At 45.1% G+C, this 21,953-nt stretch overlaps 1 protein-coding gene across 2 annotated transcripts in view; it reads right to left on the minus strand.

The window, feature by feature from the left end:
- The window catches only part of ZNF462 (zinc finger protein 462), a gene marked incomplete at both ends in the record, with an annotated part of 90,608 nt that extends 70,043 nt beyond the window's left edge, over positions 1 to 20,565 (minus strand). Inside the window, 6 exons of one of the 2 annotated variants that reach the window (XM_080709082.1) lie at positions 3,420 to 3,611; positions 7,162 to 7,280; positions 11,227 to 11,330; positions 13,090 to 13,254; positions 16,634 to 19,659; positions 20,346 to 20,565. In XM_080709082.1, the coding sequence (XP_080565208.1) occupies positions 3,420 to 3,611; positions 7,162 to 7,280; positions 11,227 to 11,330; positions 13,090 to 13,254; positions 16,634 to 19,659; positions 20,346 to 20,565 (3,826 nt within the window). Of the gene's footprint in view, positions 1 to 3,419; positions 3,612 to 7,161; positions 7,281 to 11,226; positions 11,331 to 13,089; positions 13,255 to 14,032; positions 19,660 to 20,345 lie in introns of both variants that reach the window. The other variant, XM_080709081.1, reaches the window with a different exon arrangement.
- Between the last annotated feature and the right edge of the window lie 1,388 nt (positions 20,566 to 21,953).

Raw genomic sequence — 21,953 nt, forward strand, 5'->3', positions numbered from 1 at the left:
ATTACAAGCATGCGCCCCCACGCCCGGCATTATTTATTATTATTTAAAACAGCACAGGTCTGCCAGGCAGCGTGGTGGCCCTTGCCCTTGCCCTTGCTTATAATCCCAGCACCTGGGAGGCTGAGACAGGAGGATCGCACAGGTTCGAAGCCAGCCTCAGCTACTTAGTGAGGCTCTCAGCAACTTAGTGAGACCCTGTTTCCAAATAAAGTAAAAAAATAGGTCTGGGAGATAGCCTGGAGGTAGAAAAACTCCTGGGTTCCACCTCCAGTATGACAAAAATAAAAATAAAATAAAATAAAATAAAACAGCATAGGTTCAGACCTATGAGTATAGCTCAGTGATGCCTTTTGTGTAGGACTCACTAAACAGTTACCACTCAGAGTGCTTAGTTACTGTGTTCTTAAGAAGAAAACTAAAATCACTCACACACTCACACACACACACACACACACACACACACACACACACACACATGAAATGATTTTCCTGTTCCGGAACAAGGACAGGCTGTCTGTGTTATACAGAGTTGCTGAATATCACGTTGTCATGTTTCTGAGACACCTGTCCTCTCCACAGTCCAGCATCTGAGAACCTCAAATCACCCCCAAAAAGCTTAGAGCTCAGACTTGGAGTTGTGGTTAGCTCAGATGTGAAGGCTGATAGTGTCTACTAAACATCTGATTTTAAGCTTGTTGGAGGGCCAGACAGTATTCCCTTTCAGTTCCTCTGAACCTAGTCAAGCTCTTGTTAGAGAATGCAAGCTCAGCAGGTTGGTGGAATTCCACTCTTGTTAGCCTACACAGAGGAACATGATTCATGCAAGAAAGGTAGGTCTAGGGAATTCCTTATCCTGTGACTGAGACCCACCTTTCAGGGCAGAAAGAGAAAAGAAAAAGAAGGTACAACATTGAGAGAAGCGTCCCAGGAAGAGTCTTGCTGGATCTGACATTTGGATGGATCAGTTTCACCCCAAAGGCTCCACAGATAATAGCTACCATTTCAGATGAAAGCAATTAAAAGTAATGTTACTGAAGCTGGGCATGGTAGTGCATGCTTATAATCCCAACATTTGGGAGGCTGAGAGAGGAGGATCTGGGTTCGCAGATAGCCTCAGCTACTAGTGAGGTCCTTTGCAACTCAGTGAGACCCTGTTTCAAAATAAAAAATAAAAAGTAAGGCTGGAGGTGTAGCTCAGAGGTAGAATGCCCCTGGGATCCATCCCCAGGCCCCCACACACAAAAAAGTAATGTTACTGGACTAGGAGTATAGCTCAGTGATAGAGCTCTTGTCTCATACACACAAGACCCTGGGTTCGCTCCTGGCACCACGAAAATAATAGATGTATGTATAATGTTAATAAAGATTGTACAATTTAGATCAAATAAGACTTTGCCCTTTGGTTGCAATATACCTTTTTATTAAAAAAAAAATGACAAGGGCGTTTTCTTTAAACTTTCACATACACTCTTGTCTCATACTTAAGTTTGAGACTTAAAAGTTTGACAGATTTTCAGGGAAGAAACAAGAAAACAACAGACTTCTTCCTACTTTTTTACTGTTTGGTGGTACTGGGGATTGAACCCAGGGACATTCTACCTCTGAGCTATACCACCAGCCCTTCTTATTTTTTATTTTGAAACAGGGTCTTGTTAAGTTACCACTCACTGGCCTAGAACCTGTGACTCTCCTGTCTTAGCCTTTCAAATACTGGGATTACGGGTGTGTACCATCATGTCCAGCTCCTCTTCATTTTAAACTACTACGTATCAATTGAGATCATGCACTCAGTTTACTACTAGCCATTGCTGTCACAGCAAACCTTCTCGAGCTAGGGTGTGGCTCAACGGCAGAGCATCATCTAGCATGTTAAGCTCTGAATTCAATCCCCAGCACCATAAAAACAAACAAACCAGCCTTCTTTGTTATACAGAAGACAGGGATATCAGTAAGGATGACAGTGTTTGACAATGATTTGCAAATAACAGGCTTCTAGGCCCTACAACTCAATAAACATTTTTTTTTCCATCTCAGGACTTACCTTTCCATTTCTTCCTGCTCACAGACCTTATGAAAAAAGATTCTTTGTTTATTGGTTTGATAATCTGGAAATTTGACCAAATCGACAAGTTGACCCAATAGATCAGGAGGTCACCCAAACAGTCTCTCATTTTAAAGCCTTACATTAAAATAATCCCCAAATTCTTCTCATTACATATAAATGATCCCCAAAGCCAAAATTACAACCCAAGGATGAAACCACAGAAATAAAAATGACCAGCCACTCAATACTTCCTATGTGCCAGACGATGTATTAGATATTTCACATGTACACCCTTTCTCATTAATCCCTTGAGGCTGGTCTCATTATCTAACTGCGCTGATGGGCATGGGAAGCTAAGATTGCCTGGGGAAACATGCCTAGCCTTGAGAAGTGTGACTCAAATCCAGACCTTTGTTCCACTTTCTTTCCTGTCCACTAAGCTCCTCCTAAAAATCCAAGACAAGACCTTGGAAGACAGCCTGTTCCCTGGTGCCAGTGGCAGCTACTGATTAGGAGACACTGCAGAAAAGGTTCCAGCATTGGAGAGGGTTGGAGGAGAACAGCTCCAAGCTCTTCTCCACCCGCAAGATCAATGGACTTCCCCACTTTTCTCCTAAGTATCTGGTTAGCAGTCTTTGCAGGTGGGCTGAGTGGAAAACACAGGTCTATTTCCTCTTCTGAGCAAAACAACACACTAACCCTTTGCTTACCCTGCCATGCCTGCAGACTTCCAAGACTGGACTCTGTCTCTCCCACAATCTTTGCTTACATTGCCAGCAAACAGATCTTCTCCACACCTTCCTGTATATCTCTTAAAGCTCTCAAACTGGGCAGTTATGAACCCCCCATTCCCAGCTAATACTTCCTCCTCTCCTGGGTAATATTTCCTCAGCTTCCTTTAGCTGTAAGAAATTGCCATGTTGCCCACAATGTATCTTGTTACCCACTCAGACAAACTAGCCCACATATTCACCCTTTCTCATCCTACTTTGAGTTTAGTTAACATATATCTGGCAACTTCACAGGACTTTTTTTCCCCCTTCAGGGACAGAATATAAGTAAAAACAAATAAACAGAAAAAGATTATCTGCCTGATATTCCACTCTTATGTTGCATAAATCCACAATGGAAGAATCCACCCCTGACCTGTCCCATCAGCATGCTCTTCCACATGAGAAGCCCACACAAGTATCCAGGGGTATTTTTACCAAGGGACCACGCAAATGTTCAAAGAGCTCACACCCCTTCCAAATCTAATTTCCAGATGTCTCAAACTTTTCAAATGTTTCCTCCTTCACTTGAATAGCCATGCTCTCATGGAGGATATTCCTCTAGAAAGAATCATTGGCACTTAATCCCTGCCCGCCATTTTTACCATTGGAGTCTTCCACTTCTTCGGTTGGGGAAGCCTTCTGGGAGGAGTGGTGGGCATGTGAGGAGAGGAGGCTGACGATCCGTGGCCGGGGGAGGGTCAGGGCTTTGCCGTGGACCTTGAGGGAGTGTTCCTTCAACTGGCTGATTGTCATGGTGGAAAATGAGCACCAAGAACACTTGTAGGCATGTTCACCTGGGAAGAGATGAGACAAAATGGGAGACACAGAGGGAGGAAAGAGGAAGGGGCGAGGAAGGGGCGGGAAACAAAGCAGCGTGTGTAATTCACTCTAGGATATGCTACGCCCACGCCGCGGCCCAGGAATCTTTGCAGACCAACTACCCTTCCATTCCCAAAACCACAAGGCTCCTTGAAAAGGAGATTCTTCCACAAGCCCCATGACTAAGTGACCTGGTCCCTGTTCGTCTCATGTTTGATTTGTAGAGGTGAGGCTTTGGGGGTGATTCTCTAGCAGAGAGTACAATCTGTTTTTCCCAATCCCCTTTCCTCCCTCTACATGTCAGGTTTCAGTTAACCACAGGAAATAAGAAGCCTAGTTCTTAATCTAAAGATTGAGCTGAGGCTTTCCCAAAAACACAGTTGTACTATGCAAGCTCTGTTTGCGATTTTTAATCTTTATTTCCTGGCTGACTACACACCTCCTCATCCCACACATCACATGTGGGGTGTGTGTGTGTGTGTGTGTGTGTGTGTGTGTGTGTGCTTTTCCTATTTTTAGACAAGCTCAGAAACCACTTCGTAAAACTCCATTTTTCTATCTAACCAAGAGTACAGAAATGGATAAATGGATAAAATAAGTTGTTTCTTTAATGGAAAGAGTCGTAATACAAACATGGGTTGGGAGGGGTGCATGTCACCAATATTCTTTAATAAAGAGTAAATTTCCACTGAAACACAACACAGATCACCATGAACAAATTAACACAAAAGTGTGATTTGCCTTCACCATAAGCCGACTCTTAAGTTACTTACATTTTAAGCATCAAAGGTATGAAGTGAACCCGTTTATGGTATTGGACAGATATACACTAGTATAATCAAGAAGGCAATTTTGTTTTTAATAACAACAGGAGCAATTGAGCCCCAACCGCAATTATCCTATTACTGGGAGTATCTACTAAGAAAATATTCTTTACTAAAGAAAAAAATTTATTTGGAAATTTATATTACTTATGTCTGAAAAGGCATTAGACAACTTATATTTCCTAACATAAGAAAGAAATTAAGTCAATGCGGGCATATTCTCTTGATAAACTATCCTGAAAACAAATTCTTGAAAAGTTTACAGTAACATAAAAAACCGAAAATATGTAGGAAGGCAAGCTATGTTTTAAATTACATTATAATCACAACTATTAAAAACAATCAGAGATAAAATGGTTAAAAAGAAAAATATAAATGTTAACGGTGGTCTTTAGATAATAAGATTATAGATGACTAAATATATTTGTTTCTTTTTCACATTTTCTCTAATAAGCCATTTATTCAAAATTTTAAAAATCAGAGAAGAAAAGGAAAAAGAAGAGAAAACAAGATCTTTGGTAATGTAAGTTTTGTGGACTGGTGAAAACGAATGGGCAGAGCTGGTAGTCTACAGACTAGAGGAAGAGGAAGAGGACTGGAAGGTAAACCTGTCCTGGCTTTTAGGCAGCCGACAGTAGGACTCTCCTACTGCCGTGAAAACTACCAAATGTCTTAACACGTAAAGTGAGCTCAGCATTCTTCAAGTTCTGCAATTAAGCCTTCTCCTCACCACTGATGACCCCTGGAGCCTCATTTCCAAGAAAGTGTTGGAGAGGACTATAGAAACTTACACTGAAACTTGTGACTTACACAAATTATATACAGCACAAGGAAAGATGTTCAAAGGAGTCAGAGGACCCAGATAAGAATAGGAATCAGCTGCCTTCTCGATGACTGTCTAGGAATTAGGCAATAATGCTAGCAGTGAACAATGCTATTCATTTACATATACTATTTCACTTGAGTATTTATATGAATATTCTTATATTATTTTTTTAAAATGCAACCTTGGTTGCATGAACCCTGCTGGGTGGATGTGCGACCCACAACCTAAAAGGGAATTCAAATCCAGATTATTTTGTTTAGACCACACTACTGCTCTCCTTTTAAGATATAAAAAAAAAAAAAAAAATCCAGGCATGGTGGCACATGCTTGTAATTCCAGCATTTGAGAGATTGAGACAGGAGGATCGCACTTCACAGACAGTCTCAGCTATTTAGTAAGGCCCTCTGCAACTCAGTGAGGCCCTGTTTCAAAATAAAGAATTAAAAATAGGTTTGGGGGTGTAGCTCAGAGAGAGGAAGAATGCCCCCTGGGTTCTATCCCCAGAACCACAAAATAAAAAAATAAATATTTATATACATGTATGTAAAATAAAATAATCCACCTAGCATAGTCAAGATGAATCGAGGGACTTTTAGAGAATGTACTGGATTTTTCAAGCCAAGCTTCTCTCTGTGCCTCTGAGCCACATCACAGAGACCAAGTACAGTGACACTGCTCTTGTTCTCCCTTTCGGGATGCACAGGGCGGTCAGTGGGCTTGGTCATTTCCATGAACATACACTTGAGCTGCGTGGAGAGTCAATGTGCAGCCTCCAAGGCTCTTCAAACTCTTTCCCACAGGCCCAATCACTTACCCAGCTCCCAACTGGTAAAAGTGCTTTTGACAAGCCTAAGGCCTGTGGGAAAAACTCAGCAGGATGCTGTCCCAGCTGAATATTTACAATAGACATACAAGTTAGGAAAGAGTGGATTCGACTCTGAAGCCACCTACTGTACTGGATTTTTGGAGAAGTTTTCTGGAGACATAAAAAAACTAATAGAGAGAAACAAGCCCATGTAGCTAATCTCCCTGACCCACCCCCGACTCCCAGTGGGAATCAATGCAGCTGGGAGATGAATAAGTTTTACTGTAATAAAGCAGTTCAACAGGCCCAACACTCGGGGATTAGTGAAGAGATGTGGTCTTATTTGTAGAGGGCCCAAGCAGATACAAAAATGAAGGACTCAGGTTCTGGGCATTTTTTTACAACACTGTTCAAATTATCATTAAGTATTATGCAAGGCATAAAGAGTTACACAGTACCTACCCTTTTGGATATCCACGAGGACGAAATAAAATGATACCTGTAACAAGCTTAGGGCAGCACCAGGAATTAAGGGATGTTCCGGAGGTCAGCACAATGAGATGGAGAGAGAGAGAGAGAGAGAGAGAGAGAGAGAGAGAGAGAGAGAGAGAGAGAGAGAACGGCTCCTGTGCACTCGTGACCCAAAGTGAAATAAATGACGATCTACGCCTGTCTCTGGAGAGATCTCACACACTCTTTGGTCTGTTACATTTCCTTAAGATTATAACTTGTAGTTGGGAATTCTCTCTAGTGGAAATCACAATTCCCTGCAATTCTATTAGCTCAGTGATTCAGAATTTTCTTTAAATAAAAAAATTAGTCTAAATCTAATTAGTAGCATGAATCAAATATGACAAAGGTGATTATTTGGGCTTTAGGTGATTTTTAATTTTTTCCCCATTTTCTTTAATATATAAAAATAAAACCAAACCTGCAAACATCTCAAGAGTAACTTGCACTTACACGTGGGGCAGGTTCTGCAAGAAGCTTAAAATTTCACTCAATGAAGACCATTGGCGGGCAAATTCAGAGCAAGCAGAAGAAAATGTGCACCCTGAATACCAACTCACCAGCATGTGCTTTGAGTATGTGTGTTTTCAGCCGGCTGTTATAGGAGGACTTGAAGGAGCAGAGTTTGCATCGGAACGGTTTATGGTGTCCGTGGTGGGTTTGCATATGGCGATCCAAACTTGAGGTGCAAGGGGGGGAAAGGAGAATATCATGATTAAAAACTGCACTCAACATTTTCTCACTGCCCTTTCCTACGCATCCCTCTTCTAAGCTGCTCAAAGTCCTGTCTCCTTTCTAATGAAGGCATTCACCATCCAAGTAAATAAACATCAGGAGTCCTGGGGCATACTCTAAGAAGAGGGGAGGCTAAAAGAAGAGATTAGGAGATCTTTTTGGATTGAGAGATGTGACAAGTGGTAACAAATCATGGTAGATCCTCATATTCTCTTTTCCAGAGTACTGATAACTGGACAAAAGCCCTCAGAATAAGAAAAAAAGATGTAATATAGATGAAATCATATTTTCTGATTAGCCAGTAAGAGTTCCTATCTGATTTATCTAAAAAAAAAAAAAAAAGAATGGAAGTGAGATTTAACATCTAAAAAGGGTTTTCCTGTTAAATTTTAATTCCATGTTCACAATGAACATAAGAGTACACAAACAAGGTCCCCAAGTGCTTCACCTGCTTGCAGTGGGCCATTCTGTTGCCAGCAACCTCTCTGCTAATATGGAGGCTCACGGGGAGCAGGCTTGAAGAAGTCACGTGATCAAGAGACTGGTTGTCCACACAGTCATGTTGCTATATATATTATATCTGTCTTCCTAAAGAGACTTAGGCAGGCATTATTTAATTAGAAGGAACCCCAAGCCACCGGGAATGGTGGCGCATGCTTGTAATCCCAGTACTTGGAAGGCTGAGACAGGAGGACTGTACAGGTTCAAAGCCAGTCTCAGCTACTTAGTGAGGCTCGCAGCAAATCAGTGAGACCCTGTTTCTAATTAAATATAAAATAGGTCTGGGAGTATAGCTCAGAGGTAGAAGGCCCCTGGTTTCCATCCCTAGTACCACAAAAAAAAGGAACTCCAATATTTTATGATAATTATTAGACTAAAAATAATCAAATCAAGCCAGGCATGCCAGTGCATGCTTGTAATCCAGCATTTGGGAGGCTGAGACAAGAGGATCATTGTTCATGAACAGCCTCAGCTACTTAGCGGGGCCCTTTGCAACTAACTCACTGAGACCCTGTTTCAAAATAAAGACTAAAATATAGGGCTGGTGGTGTAGTTCAGAAGTAGAATGCCTGTGAGTTCCAACCTCAGTACTGCAAAAACTAAATAAATAAAAATAAAATAAAGCCGGGCGTGGTGGTGCACGCTTGTAATCCCAGCATTTGGGAAGCTGAGACCAGAGGATCTCGGTTTGCAGACAGCCTTAGCTACTTAGTGAGGCCCTCTACAACTTAGTGAGACCCTGTTTCAAAATAAAGAATAAAAGACAGGGTAGGGGTGTACCTCAGAGGTCAAATGCCCCTGGGTTCCAACCCTAGACCCACAAAAAAATAAAAAATAAAAAATAAAATAAAAGTATAATAAAATCTACAAAGTGTTGGGAGAAGAGTTCTAATTTGTATCAGTCCTCTGGAGAACTCAATTCCATTCTACGATTATTATTTTGTTTTGCTATGTTTTGTTTTTGTGGTACTGGGGATGGAACCCAGGGGCATTATGCCTGCAAGCTCTACCCCTAGCCCTATTTTATTCTTTTATTTTTTTTGAAACAGAGAGGGTCTCTTTAAGTTGCAGAGGGCCTCACTAAGTAGCTGAGGCTGGCCATGAACCTGCGACCCTCCTGCCTCAGCCTCTCAAGTACTGGGGTTACAAGTGTGCCCCACCACACCACCCGGCTTCAATTCCATTCTAAATGACTCGTGTGGGAATGCTGCTGCTGAGCAGTGAAGTGTGCAATGCTCTCCCGAGCTCCAAAGCAACAGATTCAGTTGTGTCCTGACACCTTCTCTGGAAGTCCCTCTTCTACCTTACACTCAACATGTATGGCAAAAACCTATTCTTCCAGCCAACCAGGCTGAAAAGTAGGCGCCACTTGTATGTGACCTCATCCTTCATATCATATAATAATCCAACTTTTCTACGTCACACAGATCCATCCCCTCAACCATTCCCTAACTTCTTGAGTCAACTAATAGTGCCATTTTTGAATTGATCTCTCCAACCTTTTTTTTTTTTTTTTCAACTCAAATTCAGGAGCCATGGAGTCAGGCTACCTGGGATAAAATTCTAGCTACTACTTATAAGCTATATGACCTTGGGCAAGTTACTGAACCCCTCTAGGCCATACTTTTCTTATCCATATGATAGAGATAACAGTGAAACTAACCCTCATGTAAAAAGAAGTTTTGAGAATATAAAAAGGGAATACTTGAATTCACTTAGTAAAGTGATGGTAAATAGGTGCAATAAATATTACCAATTCTATTTTTATTCATTCTAGACTCTTCTTTTTTTTTTTTACCAGTTATGTAAACATGATGTACTCATTCCCAGCATTTATGGTCTTTATCCAAATTTTGGACATTGCCTTTCACTATCCCTTTACATGTAACTTGAGAATTGGTCAAACTGAACCCCCAGCTATGCCCCAGTGAACCTCACATCCTCTTGAGTTTAGTTCTCTCCAACTTTCCTCTACATTTTATCTCCTTTCCAAATTATCTGAGTCCTAGTTTCCCACTTTAAGACTTAATTCAAATGCTCCGTACTCCACAAAACCTTCCTGACTCTTTCAAACTGAATGTAACATTCCCCTTCACTGAACTTCATACCATCTTACTGATTTTTTAAAAACATGTGCCTTATTTTGCCAAGTTGTTTGCTTTATAACCCAATCCTAGGCCCTAACTTCCTTGAGATCCCAAACCATGTCTTTATATTCTCCAAAACATAGTGCCTAGACTGGAGTATATTCTTTTATTCTCAGTTATTTACTGAGATTCAGCTGTGATCAATGCTGTTCAATAAACAATGAATTGATGGAAGTGACGCAAGGTGTAGAGAATGTGTGGCTCTGACGACAAAGATTCACTCGTTAGATCTGTACAATAATATAAAGTTTGTAAGCCCTCCTACCTTCCATGGAGACACTACTTTTTTCTGTTTTTTGGCAACTACTAACAAGCACTTCATCTTTTTATAAAAGGCAAACAGTCCATCTCATTTTCAATTATCATAAAAATAAACAGCATATCAATCTTACAATGTCACCTTTCTCCAAGACTGTCATAATGCATTGCTGAATATTAATCTCTCATATATAAGGAAAGGTTATTCTCAGAACTGCTCCTCTCCCCACTACTCCATAATGCTTTACACACCTATTGCTCCAAAGTAACACTTCCAAAGCTGCGCTGAGTGGTGGGAAAAAGACTCCCACTTCCTTTATTTTGGGCAACCCTTTTGCATCATAAATTTCATTACCTTTCTAGTTATTAAAAAAAAATCCCCAGCAATGATTATTTGGTCACATGGGCCAACAGTCCTAATTTTACCTTTTCAAAAACTTGATATTTTAAATGGACTTTATTTCTTCTTCGAATCATAGTTACATTTTGACTGAATGTTTGGCAGATCTATCAGTACACTCCTCTATACCGCTTGCAGCTATTTCATTTCCCTGAGTTCTCATCCCCCCCACCCTAGTACTAGAAATTAGACCCAGGGACATTCTGTCTCTTAGCTACACCCTCAGCCCTATTTTTCATTCCTTATTTTGAAACAGGGTCTCAATAAGTTGCAGAGGTCCTCACTGAGTAGCTGAGGCTAGCCCCAAACCTATGATGCTTCTGTCTTAGCCTCCCAAGTACTAAGATTACAAGTGTGGGCCACCATGCCCAGCTTGGAGTTCTTATTTTTAAAACACTCATGCTCCAAACACTACCATTCTTGGCCCTGTTTTACAGGTAAGATGACTGAGGGGTGAGAAAGAGCAGGTGTGAACCCTGAACGGAGCCTCCTTCCTCATCCAAGCTTTTCCTGCCACAGCTTAGCATCTTTCTAATATGCCATCTTCTCCCAGTAGCCACTAGGGACCATGCAACAGGACTTACTTGTGCCTGAAAGCAGAAACGAAGGAGCAATACTGGCAGCTGTACTTGTCCTCTCGGGTAAACATGGCCAGGGCCAGGTGGCTCCTCTCATGAGAACGCAGCCCCTGCATGGACATCAGGACCCTGTCACATTGACTGCAATGGTATCCCCCCGGCCGGGTCTCATCCTCCAACATTCCATCAAGCAAGCAGTGTCCACCATCCACCCGGCCCACCAGGGCGCCACTGGCATCTTTGGCTGCTTCCAATCCATCCAGGAACAAGTGGGAAGGGTCTTCAGCCTCCTGCTAAGAGAACCACACACACACACATGCCCCACCAACAAAAATAAATATCCATCGTAATTGCCCCCGGCTTTCCTCTTCTCCCTTCATTCTCCCAAGCACATAGGTATTTCCTTCCAATGTTTCCTCCCTTGCCTCTCCAGCTCTCCCTAGAGGAAGGGCAAGCCCACTGTCATTCTTAGAGGTACCGCACGCTAACCAATTGCGCCACTGTAGCTCCGGCCTACTGTCAATCTTCATGCAAAGATGGTGATTTTTGGAATAGCACATCCGGATCTAGGTTGCTACTGCCTGTGAAATATGAGAGGCGCTCTCCCAGACTGAAGACAGTTCATTCATTCCCTGTCTTCAAAAGAAAATTCAAATTGTCTTCCCGTCTTGACTGGCATCGGGTTAGGTTTGGGGTTCAGAGAAAAAGGAAGCAAAGTAGGTTGGCCATCTAGGAGCCTTGGGCCACCATTTGGAAATAAAGCAAAGCAACCCTGCTTTCTGCCTTCCATCCGGCGGACGGTGACCTTTAGCTGAAGGTGAATGCCTAATTAATTCCAAAAATGAAGGCTTTAAGTCACCCATTTTTCAGGGTAGCTCCTTGGATTACTGATTTTCTCTCGTTTGATTCCAAGAAACAAGCCTGGGGCACGCTGCAGTACCACGGAGAGGAAGCCACCCGCTGCTGTCCCTGGGTGGCCATTGTTCTGCCCCAAAACAGAAGGCGTCAGTCTTCAACGAAGTAGAAGCTTTACCTTCACGCTAAACTGACAAAACAGGATGCAAGGCCAAGACAGGCAGATGATAAAAATACATTCATGTATCCAAAGAGAAAGGACGAAACCTGAAACTTCCGTATTCAAAAATAGTATGTATTTAGCAGTATTCTGGAAAGTAGGGGTGAAGGTGTGTGTATCGTGATCATGGCTGCTATTGAGATTATGATGTTGGAAAGGGGCGGCCTAATAAAGGTCAGTGGGAAGAAGACGGACACGTGGCAGTATCATATGCAGAGAAGGGATGAAAAAGACAAGCTGGGTTAAAGGGTTCTCAGGGGCAAGTGTGACTTGAGGGTTTTGGTTTCAAGTTTGACTAACGCCCCTTGTAGTCCACCCCAGCCACCCCAGAACCCAAGATAAGAAGCGAAAGACAGATTCTCCTGAGCTTTCTGCATCCTCAGCCAGAAAACGCAAGAGTCAGGCAGTGCACGGAGCAACAACGGTGGGAGAATCCACTTGCTCCCTCTTAAAAGCTGGGGCCACTTTAAAAGAGTGAAGACCTACTGCCACTAACGTGGAATACAAGGACGACCCAAAGCTTCCTATACCGAGAATCCAGGACCTTCTGTGTCCACAAACTATCCACCTGGGGGGGAAGGAAACCAGACCAAAACTCAACCTTTCCCCCAGAAAGATGACGAAGTTCCAACCTGCAAAGGAATCAAAACAAGCCGAACCAATCCGGGCGTGACTCGGCAACGCCTGCATCCGGAGACGCTCGCTGTCCCAGAGCTGCGCTAAGCCATGGGGTCAAACAGGTAACTCGAGTCGCTCACACATGGGAACACGCATCCAGACCTTCCCGTTCTCACCTTCACGGTGGCTGACACGGCCGGGACGCTGCCGTACTGGACGTGCTTCCGTAGGTGGTTGCAGATGGCTCGGAGCGTCGGGTGCACCTCCACACAGAATTTACATTTGTAGCCCACCACTTTCCTCTCCTTGATCTTTGGCACCTCTTCTAAGTGACCAAAAGGCTGGTAAAATACAGTGGTAGCCATCAGTACTCCAAGCCCTCCCTCAACGGTAGGCATTTATTCTTGTTTACTGGTATATTTTATTTTAAAGCGGATTAGCAGGTTAGACACCAAGGGAGATAGAGGCGAGTATTTTTTTTTTTTATAACAACTTCGTGAGTCATGGCACAATGCCTATGAGACACAGTCTCTGGAACCCAGATAGGTTACACGGTCTGTGCGTAGAGAAGATTGCTGGGTCGAAGCTCATTGCCACTGCCACTAAGTTATCGGGCTCTCGAACCAGTTTCAACTACGCAGGTAGAACGTTGCACAGCTGCACCATTAATGAACTTCTTGATTATTAAAATAAACATACAACTACTCCTTGAGATGTTAGGTTCCTGGAGCCAACTGAAGACCAAGACATGGCTGAGAAGCGCTAACGATACCAAGAGACAGCCCGCAACTGCCTTAGCAAAAGAGCGAGTGTTGTATAACTAGGCTTCCGATTAGGCTACTTGGCAGAAAGACATAGAGAAACCACCCCAAACCTCCCCTGGGGAGCCATGGGAGGAGTCAGAGGGAGAGAAGGAGGAGGGGAACAGGACGGTGGAGCGGGGCGAGCATAGAAGAGGGGATAATCAAGCTCGAAATGTTTAATTGACTTATTGAGCTCTCTGGCAAGCTAAGTCACAAGGAAGCCTGCAGCAGTTTGGCTGGCAATGAAGAAGCGGTGCGTGTGGGCACCAGTGACGAGAGGCCTCCTGGGGGAAGGGAAATCAAAACATATCCTTACCCTCTCTTGTTTGAAATCTGCAAACGCACCATCTGCATATTTCTGCTTGCTCAAAAGCTGTTTCCTCCTCTCCTGACGTTTGGCACGCTTCTGGAATTCCTCATTGTGAATGTTCAAGTGTGAGGTCAGCTCGGCTAGGCTTTGCAACTTGCTATCACAGTGCTTGCACTGGTAGGCGGAGTTCTGCGGGCGGGGGCCACCGCTGCTGCCCAGGATGACGAAGTCCCTCTTCAGGTCCCGGCTGTGGTGGTCGGTGTAATGCATGCACAGTAGCTCCGCGGTGCTGAAGGACAGCTTAAAGCACTTGATGCAGCGAAACGGAAGCCACTCGATTTCCTGCGCTTCGCCCTCCACCTCGGCTTTCTCAAAGCTGCCTCTATCCTCCTCTTCCATCAGCGCGGGCTTCTCGTGCTCGTCCGCGTAGACAGCCGTGAAGTAGCCCCCCAGCTTGCTGGCGTGCTGTTTCTTCGGGAACACACCGGGGTGGCGCTTCATGTAATGGGACACGATGCCCTTCTTACTGAAAGACTGGAAAGAGCACAAGGAACACTTTTTCTTCTCCACCGCCCGTCGGAGCTCCTCGCTCAGCTGAGGGGAGTCGTCCTTGGGCGGCGAGGGGATGATCACCTTGTTGGGCTTGTCGCTGATGGTCCTGGAGGCGGCCAGGCAGTGGGTGTAATAGGCATCGATGTCGTGGCGCTTCTGGTAGTGGGCTGCCAGCCCTTTGCGGATGGGGTTGGTGTAGGCACACAGGGCACACTTGAAGAGGTTGTTCTTGCCCTCGGGCTGGGCGCGGACGTTGTTGTGCTTGATGCGGTAGTGCCTAGCGATCCCCTTCCTGGTGGAGCAGAAGTACTTGCAGAGCTGGCAGCGGAACACGGTGTGAGAGACCAGGTGCGAGGTAGAGAAGTGAGAAGTGGACACGGGCTCCTCTCCCACCTCCTCCTCGGCAATGGAGACCTGGGAGGGGCTCACTTCAGTGGTTATCTCGGGCTCCAGGGAGACTGGCAGCTTCGGGGGCGATGGGGAAAAGACGTCGAATTCAGGCTGATTGTGGTACTTCTCGTAGTGGATTTTGAGTTTCTCCAAAGTGCCGTGCGTGTACGGACACAGTTTGCACCGGTAGGCGCCGTACCCTTGCTTGAAAATCCTGCTGGTCTCTTCTATGTCGTTCTGGGATATGTCAGCGGGGTGTTCCACGTCGTGCACAAAGTCCTCGGCGGTCACCTTGATGGCGGGATGTCGCTTCTGGTAGTGTGTCAGGACGCCGTGGATGCGAGTGTTGATGTAGGGGCAATGCCTGCACTTGTAGACGGCTCCTGGATTGATGTCGATGTCCTGGGCAAAGTCGGCGGCCTTCACTTTCATGCCCGGGTGCTTCTTCCCATAGTGGGTGAGAAGGCCGTGCAAGTTGTTATACTCAGACTGGCACACCGTGCACTGGTAAGGGGTGGAGGATATGGCAGGGTTGGCCGAAGCCAGATGCAAGCTTTTCTCTGGGGAAAGTCTTGCATCCTCCGGGCATTCCGCTTCCTGCTCGGGGAGGGGGGCAGGCAGACTGTTTTCACAATTCATAGGGCCTGCCAACTCTTCGGATGAAAGGAGGGGCTGCTCAACACCATCTTTCTCCTTGATGATATCCAGCAGCACCGACTCATCCCCGTTCATGGCCCAGGGGTGGAACGCTTGGTAGTGATTGGTGATGTCCCAGATGGAGATGGCTTCAAAAACACAGTCCCTGCATCGGTAGGTTTTGGCTTCAGCTGGCAGGGTAAGAGAGGAAGGGGATGGATCTGGCCCTGCCCAGAGTTTAGTGGCCATGTAAGTATAATCAACATAGTGCTCTGGATGCCGCCTTTGGTAATGCAGGAGCAAACCATTGGGCTCCGTGTGGGAATAGATGCACCACTCACAGTGGTAGCCAGCTTCTATCAAGCCATCTAGAAACGCCCATCGCATGATGGACGTGACCGTGGCCTTCAGGGCAGGGTGGTCTTTCTTGATATGCTTCCTCAGTGCATAGAAGTAGGGGGAGGTATAGGAGCACTGTCTGCACTTGAGTGCTCGGAGTTTAGTTTTATCTCGCTCCACACTGGAGGAGGAGGGGAGCATGCAACTGGTGGGCTTCTTCTGGTTCCGGTCGCAGAGGCTGCGGATGGTGGCCGTGTGCTGCCGGATCACGTCCGCGTTGGCCTTGAAGTCTCGGTGCTTCTTCTGGTAATGAATGAGCACACCTTTGACCGTCCGGTTCCCATAATCACAGTGCTGGCAAAAGAACATCTCATTCTCCACGGGAGGGCCATCCCTCTCAGAGGTGCTTCGGTTCAGCTGTTGCATGGGGGCGGGAGGCCGAGGGGAGCCTTGCGGCCCTTCGGGCCCTCGCAGCATTGTAGCTGTGGGAGGGGCCTGCCTGATATATTTGGCAGTGACCTTTATTTCTGGGTGTCTTTTCTGGTAGTGAACAAGCACTCCCACAACTGACCGATTGCTGTAGGAGCAGTGTTTGCAGTAGTAAAGCTCAGTACTGAGGTCTGGTGGTGGGGGTTGTGGGGGGGGTGGGGAACCCATGTTGGACATTTTGGGAGACATTGGAGCACCCACCTCAAATGATAACTGAGAAAGGGCAGAGCCCCTGTCCACAGACACCATGCGCATGGTTTTCTGGATCCTAAAGTAGGAGGCCTTTTCTTCTGGGTGTTTCTTCTGATAATGGACCAAGACAGAGTGCATGTTGGGGCTGGCGAACGAACACACGTCACAATCATAAACGACCACGGTGTTGACCGAAGGGTCCTTCTGATTTTCACATTCGGGAGAAAAGGTCTTGGAAGGAGTGTTTTTGTTAAACGCAGCAGGCATACCACCACCACGAGCCACAGGCGTGGACGTTGCCATGTTCTTGGGAGCCGAGTTGAGAATCTCCCTCAGGGTCTGGGATTCCGTATTCAGCCCTTCCTGCTGCTCCACCACGTAGCTGGAAAAGATCATGGCGTTGTTGATCTTCACCGTGGGATGCATTCTTTGGTAATGTGGCATCAGGCTTCTCACATTGGGGCTCGTGTAGGAACAAAACCGACACCGGTAGATCAGGTCCGAATGGTCAAAGTTGAGTACATTCATGGCTTCCGGGTGGTGTTCGCCATAATGTTGCTGGAGATCCTCAAAGTTGGTGTAATCGATGTAGCATTCTAGGCACCGGTACACTGCACTGTGATCGTTGGGGTCCAAGATGTACCTAAAGCTGAATTTGATGTAGGGGTGCATCCGCTGGTAGTGGGTGCTAACACTCCGGGCAGATTTGTTGTTAAAGTCACAGTGTTTGCAATAGTAAAGCCTTCCCGAGTCACCAAAGTCCGTATTTTCATTGTTGTGCTCAGCTCCATAGATGGGCGTTTGGGTATTCAGCAGCGCACTGTTGGGAACTTGATGATCTTTCATGTTTGTCGAGGAGCCGTAATAATCCTCTTCATCTTCAGACAGGGTGAGCTCGATCTCGGCACCGTTGGTGGTGTTGTAATCATGAGCGATGCTTCGGAAGTTAGGCTCCTTCTGAGGATCACCGGCATCTCTGGCCCAGATCTGTTGGGCTGAAAAGGAAGTGGGGACCTCCATCATTGGATCTGTGGGCTCTTCTTCCCTGTCCAACTCCACCTCGATCTCCACCTCATTGTCTTCCTCTTCTTCCTCATCATCCTCCACGTTGATCACCGCATCCTCCTGCTGTTTGGTTTGGTTAATTTTGCTCTGCAGGTTGCTTGCGATCTCGTCGATCCTGGTTCTCTTCTTCACGGGTGATAAATCGAGAGGAAAATCATTAGCGAGCTTCCTAGAGGCCTTAGCTACAAAATTGTTCTTGGAGGACAACCCAAGAATTGAGGTCTGACTTTTCTTCACAGTGTTGCTGGAAGAGGGGTGGCTGTCTGTCTCGTTTTCCAGTGGTAGGCTTGAGGTCTGCCCCTCGAATTTTGGCAAGTTGTCGCAGAACGAATGCTTGTGCTGCTGATGGACTCTTAGCCCTTTGAGAGTCGTGGTGGAGTAATTACACATGGTGCACTTGTAGGGGTGCAGGGGTGGGGCTGGTGTGGGCGGCTGTGGCTGTTGCGGGGGTGGTGGCTGTGGCTGAGGCTGGGGTGGCACCTGGTGTGGTGGCTGGATCTGCGGTGGCTGCTGAAGTGGCTGTGGCGGCGGCGGTGGCGGCAGCGGCGGTGGTGGTTGCGGCGGCTGTTGCTGCTGAAGTGAGTCCAACAGGACCGCCGACTTTCTACCATTGATGTTGGGGCTCTCGTAAGACACCACACCTTCATTCAGCGAAGAAGAAATGCTTTCGCTCTGGGAATTCACAGCATCCCAATCTGATGCGGTACCCGTGTGACACTGTTTGTGAGCCCCAAGTTTTAAGGAGCTCTTGCAAGTAAACGGACATTCGTCACATTTGTAGACAGCTGTCTTTCCAGACAAGTGAATGTTTTCTATGTGGCGGGAGATGCTACGTCGGTGCATGGTAAGGAAAGGACAAAAGGGACACTGGAATCTATTCATAAACCTTCTAAACGGAATCCCCTTGGTCTCTAATAATTTGTTGCCGTCGGAGCCCATCAGCTGCTCTGCAGACAGGCCCGATGTCTGGTGATCCATGGCAGTTAAGCCATTCTCACTGTCTATTTCATTTAACTCTTCATCAGAACTAGAGTCATTTAACATGCTGTTAGTTTCCAGGTCAGCAGAAGAATTGGTCATGTCAGTCATTCCATAACGGGACCTCTCTGCCAAGCTAATGAGGCCAGAATTATGAGGTGACTTCGGCTTCATCTGAGGGTAAGACATGGGTGAAAACTTGGAAGCTGAAGAAGAATTGGGTCTCATAATGGAGTTGCCAATGGAGCCCCGGTAGTTGGAGACATTAGTGTTGGGGATCTCCCGGCTTGCAGCATTCATGGACAGATAGGCAGAATTGGGTGTGGGGCTTGGGGGACTCTTGCTGGGCACGTCGGGTAGATTAGTCCCTTCTTGTTGCTGTCTGAGGCTGGAAAGGATCTTGACCATGCTGCGGTGTTTCTTCATCATGTGGTCACACCAGCGTTCTCGGCGGGGGGTCTGGTAGCTGCACCACTCACAACAGAAGTTGCCTCGAGATTTGGTCAAAGGTTTGACCATGGACTCGAGGATGCTGCGCTCTACAACCTCTGCTGGCAGTTCCTTGCAGGGGTCCTGCAGGGACACGGGTGGAACCACGGGGTCCGACATCGGAGCGGGAGCAGGTGGAGGAGCAGCGGTCTCCTTCAAATTGTTTTTGTGATACATCTTCTGATGCTTAATTATTCTCGCCCTCCTTGGTGACTTGTATGTGCAAAACTGGCAAGAGAAGACCTTTCCAAATCCCTCGTGCATCATGATATTATAATTTAAGGATCCTGGGACAGGGGGTCCTAGTGAACTCCCTTCAACTTGAGCTCCGTGGACCTTCCTAGTGTGTTCTATGAGGAGGGTTTTTGACCTGAAGTAGCGTACGCAGAACTTGCATTGAAAAAACTTGCTTGTTGGTTTGGGATTAGGGGCAAGATGCTGACCATAATATCCTGGACTGTGGCCATAGTAACTTCCGGGCCCCAATGCGGTTGCATTTTGACCTACAGGGAATGCATGAAAAAAGTTAGATAAGTGAAGCAAAGGAGAATGAAGAAATTCAAGCCTGTAAATCAATACCATTTCAGTTATACTTCATTAATAAAAATCACATTCAAAAGGCCCACACCCCCAAGGCACAGTGGTGAAGAGTATTCACGATGCATCTATGAACATACATATTTTGTACTTTCTTGCTGATGATGATGCAATATACAGTTTCAGGCACATTATTCTCTTCATCTCCATAAATAAGCCACAAAGCTTTAAAAATATAAGTTTCATAAACTGCACTATTTGTTCTAGAACTTTCCAAGATATTACTTTGTCCTCAAAATTAAAAGCCAGAGACATGAGGAAACTAAAAGGATAATAAGTTAGGGTACTCTAGAAGAGAATATAAAATTTTAAAAAAATGGTTGACAGCCTAGCGTGGTGGCACACGCTTGTAATCCCCGCGCTTGGGATGTGGAGACAGGAGGATCACGCAGGTTCGAAGCCAGACTTGCTGGCTTAAGAGACCCTGTTTCCAAATAAAAATATAAAATAGGTTTGGGAGTGTAGCCCTGAGGTAGAAGGGTTTCCAGGAACCCCAGTACCACCAAAAAAAAAAAAAAAAAAAAAAGACTGCAGGCTAAAAATGGGAACAATTAAAAACCTATCAGATATGATGAGTTTAGTATAGAGTTACCTGATAAATCCTCTGCAATTGCAAATTCATCCTTTATTGAAGAAAATTCCACCTCTGTCTGGTTACTGGCATTTATGGACCCGGATCGTGGCTCATTATCATTGTCCTCAGCAACATCAGTTGGCTGCAGAAACGCGGTGTGGACATCCTGAATGTGCGCCTTGAGATCTTCATAAGACGGGGCTCTGAAATCACAGCCATCGCACTGAAGCACCTCCATGATCCGGGTCTACCCTCTCACATTAGGAACCTGTGGCAGAAATCAGAACAAGGAATCCTTAGAGAATGCACAAATGACATGCCTCAAGCTGAGGGGGCTACACATTCATTACTGGGGGAAAAAAAAATCCAGTATCAGTGCATTTCTCTTACTTGGCTTTGCCAACTGGAACACTGGCCAAAGAAAGGCAATCAGACATAATAGAGGCGATGTCCTTGACTTCGTAATTTCAAAGAAGAAAAGAAACCTCAGATAAACGCTTTCTGGCTTGATAGATATAGCTTCAAATGTCATTTGTCAAGGAAAATCTTAATACTTCACAAGTTTTAGCAGTTTCTGAGTTTCTCCACTAAATTCAAATTTCTTGGTGACTTAATATTGACTTTTGTTCTGCCCTGTACTGATTTTCTTTTTGAACGTGAGCCTTCTTAGAAGAGACTGTCCTCACAGAAGAAAAGACAAATCTCAATCGACATGGCCTTTTAATATTGTGACATCGGTGCTGTGTCAAATGGTGGAACAGTACTGAATCTCAGGAGTCATGGACTTTGTTTTGGCTTTTATTATTTAAACATCTTCATTGATATTGGAGTACACCTCTTTCCTCCCTTCCCCAAATAGTTTTGTTGTTTTCTTTTTTTTTTCTTTAATGTCATGAGCTAAATGGTTATTTGCTCTTCTGCTACCTACCAATTAAAACCTAACAGCTTCTCCACAATCTAATTAGGTCATAAAATATTTCTCATGGGGTTTTCAAACAACCAACTTTAGACGAGGATTCAGTTTCTAGTTTAAAGTTGCACCTTGGCACCTTGATTTACATTAGGACAATGGAAGCTGGCGTTATGAAGGACTTCTTAAGTCACGAGTTCTATCACCACTTCTCTCCTTTACAAACATGAAGTGTATACAAGATGCAAAAGTTGCAAACCTGCTATGGAATAAAGAAAACCCTGCCCAGCTACCTTCACTCGGCTGCTTACTAAGAGACTAAAATATATAGGAAGCTTCACACTAACTCAATGGAGTCTCCTCTCCTCAAGAAGTAAAAAGTGTATTATAAGCCCTTCCTATCTAAATATATATCCTACATCGAGATATCCAGTTATTATCTTAATGAGCTACTTCATTAAGCTTAACCACAAACTCTACTGAGTCACTGTAATCTAGAACCAGATGTCCAAGAACTGAAGCTGTAGCCAAATCTATTTTATGATACAATTTTCTGTACCTTTCTTATAAAAGATAAATGATTTCTGCAGAAGGAACAAAGTCCAGTGATAATATGTCAATGTAGTGCAAGGAGCCATCGGATGAGGATTTTCTCTGAAAGAATGCTCCTTCTGATAGCCTGCAAAAATAACTTCTGGCAAGTCCAGTTCTGGACA

The sequence above is a fragment of the Muscardinus avellanarius genome (assembly GCF_963383645.1).
Source record: "Muscardinus avellanarius genome assembly, chromosome: 13".
Lineage (NCBI taxonomy): Eukaryota > Metazoa > Chordata > Mammalia > Rodentia > Gliridae > Muscardinus > Muscardinus avellanarius.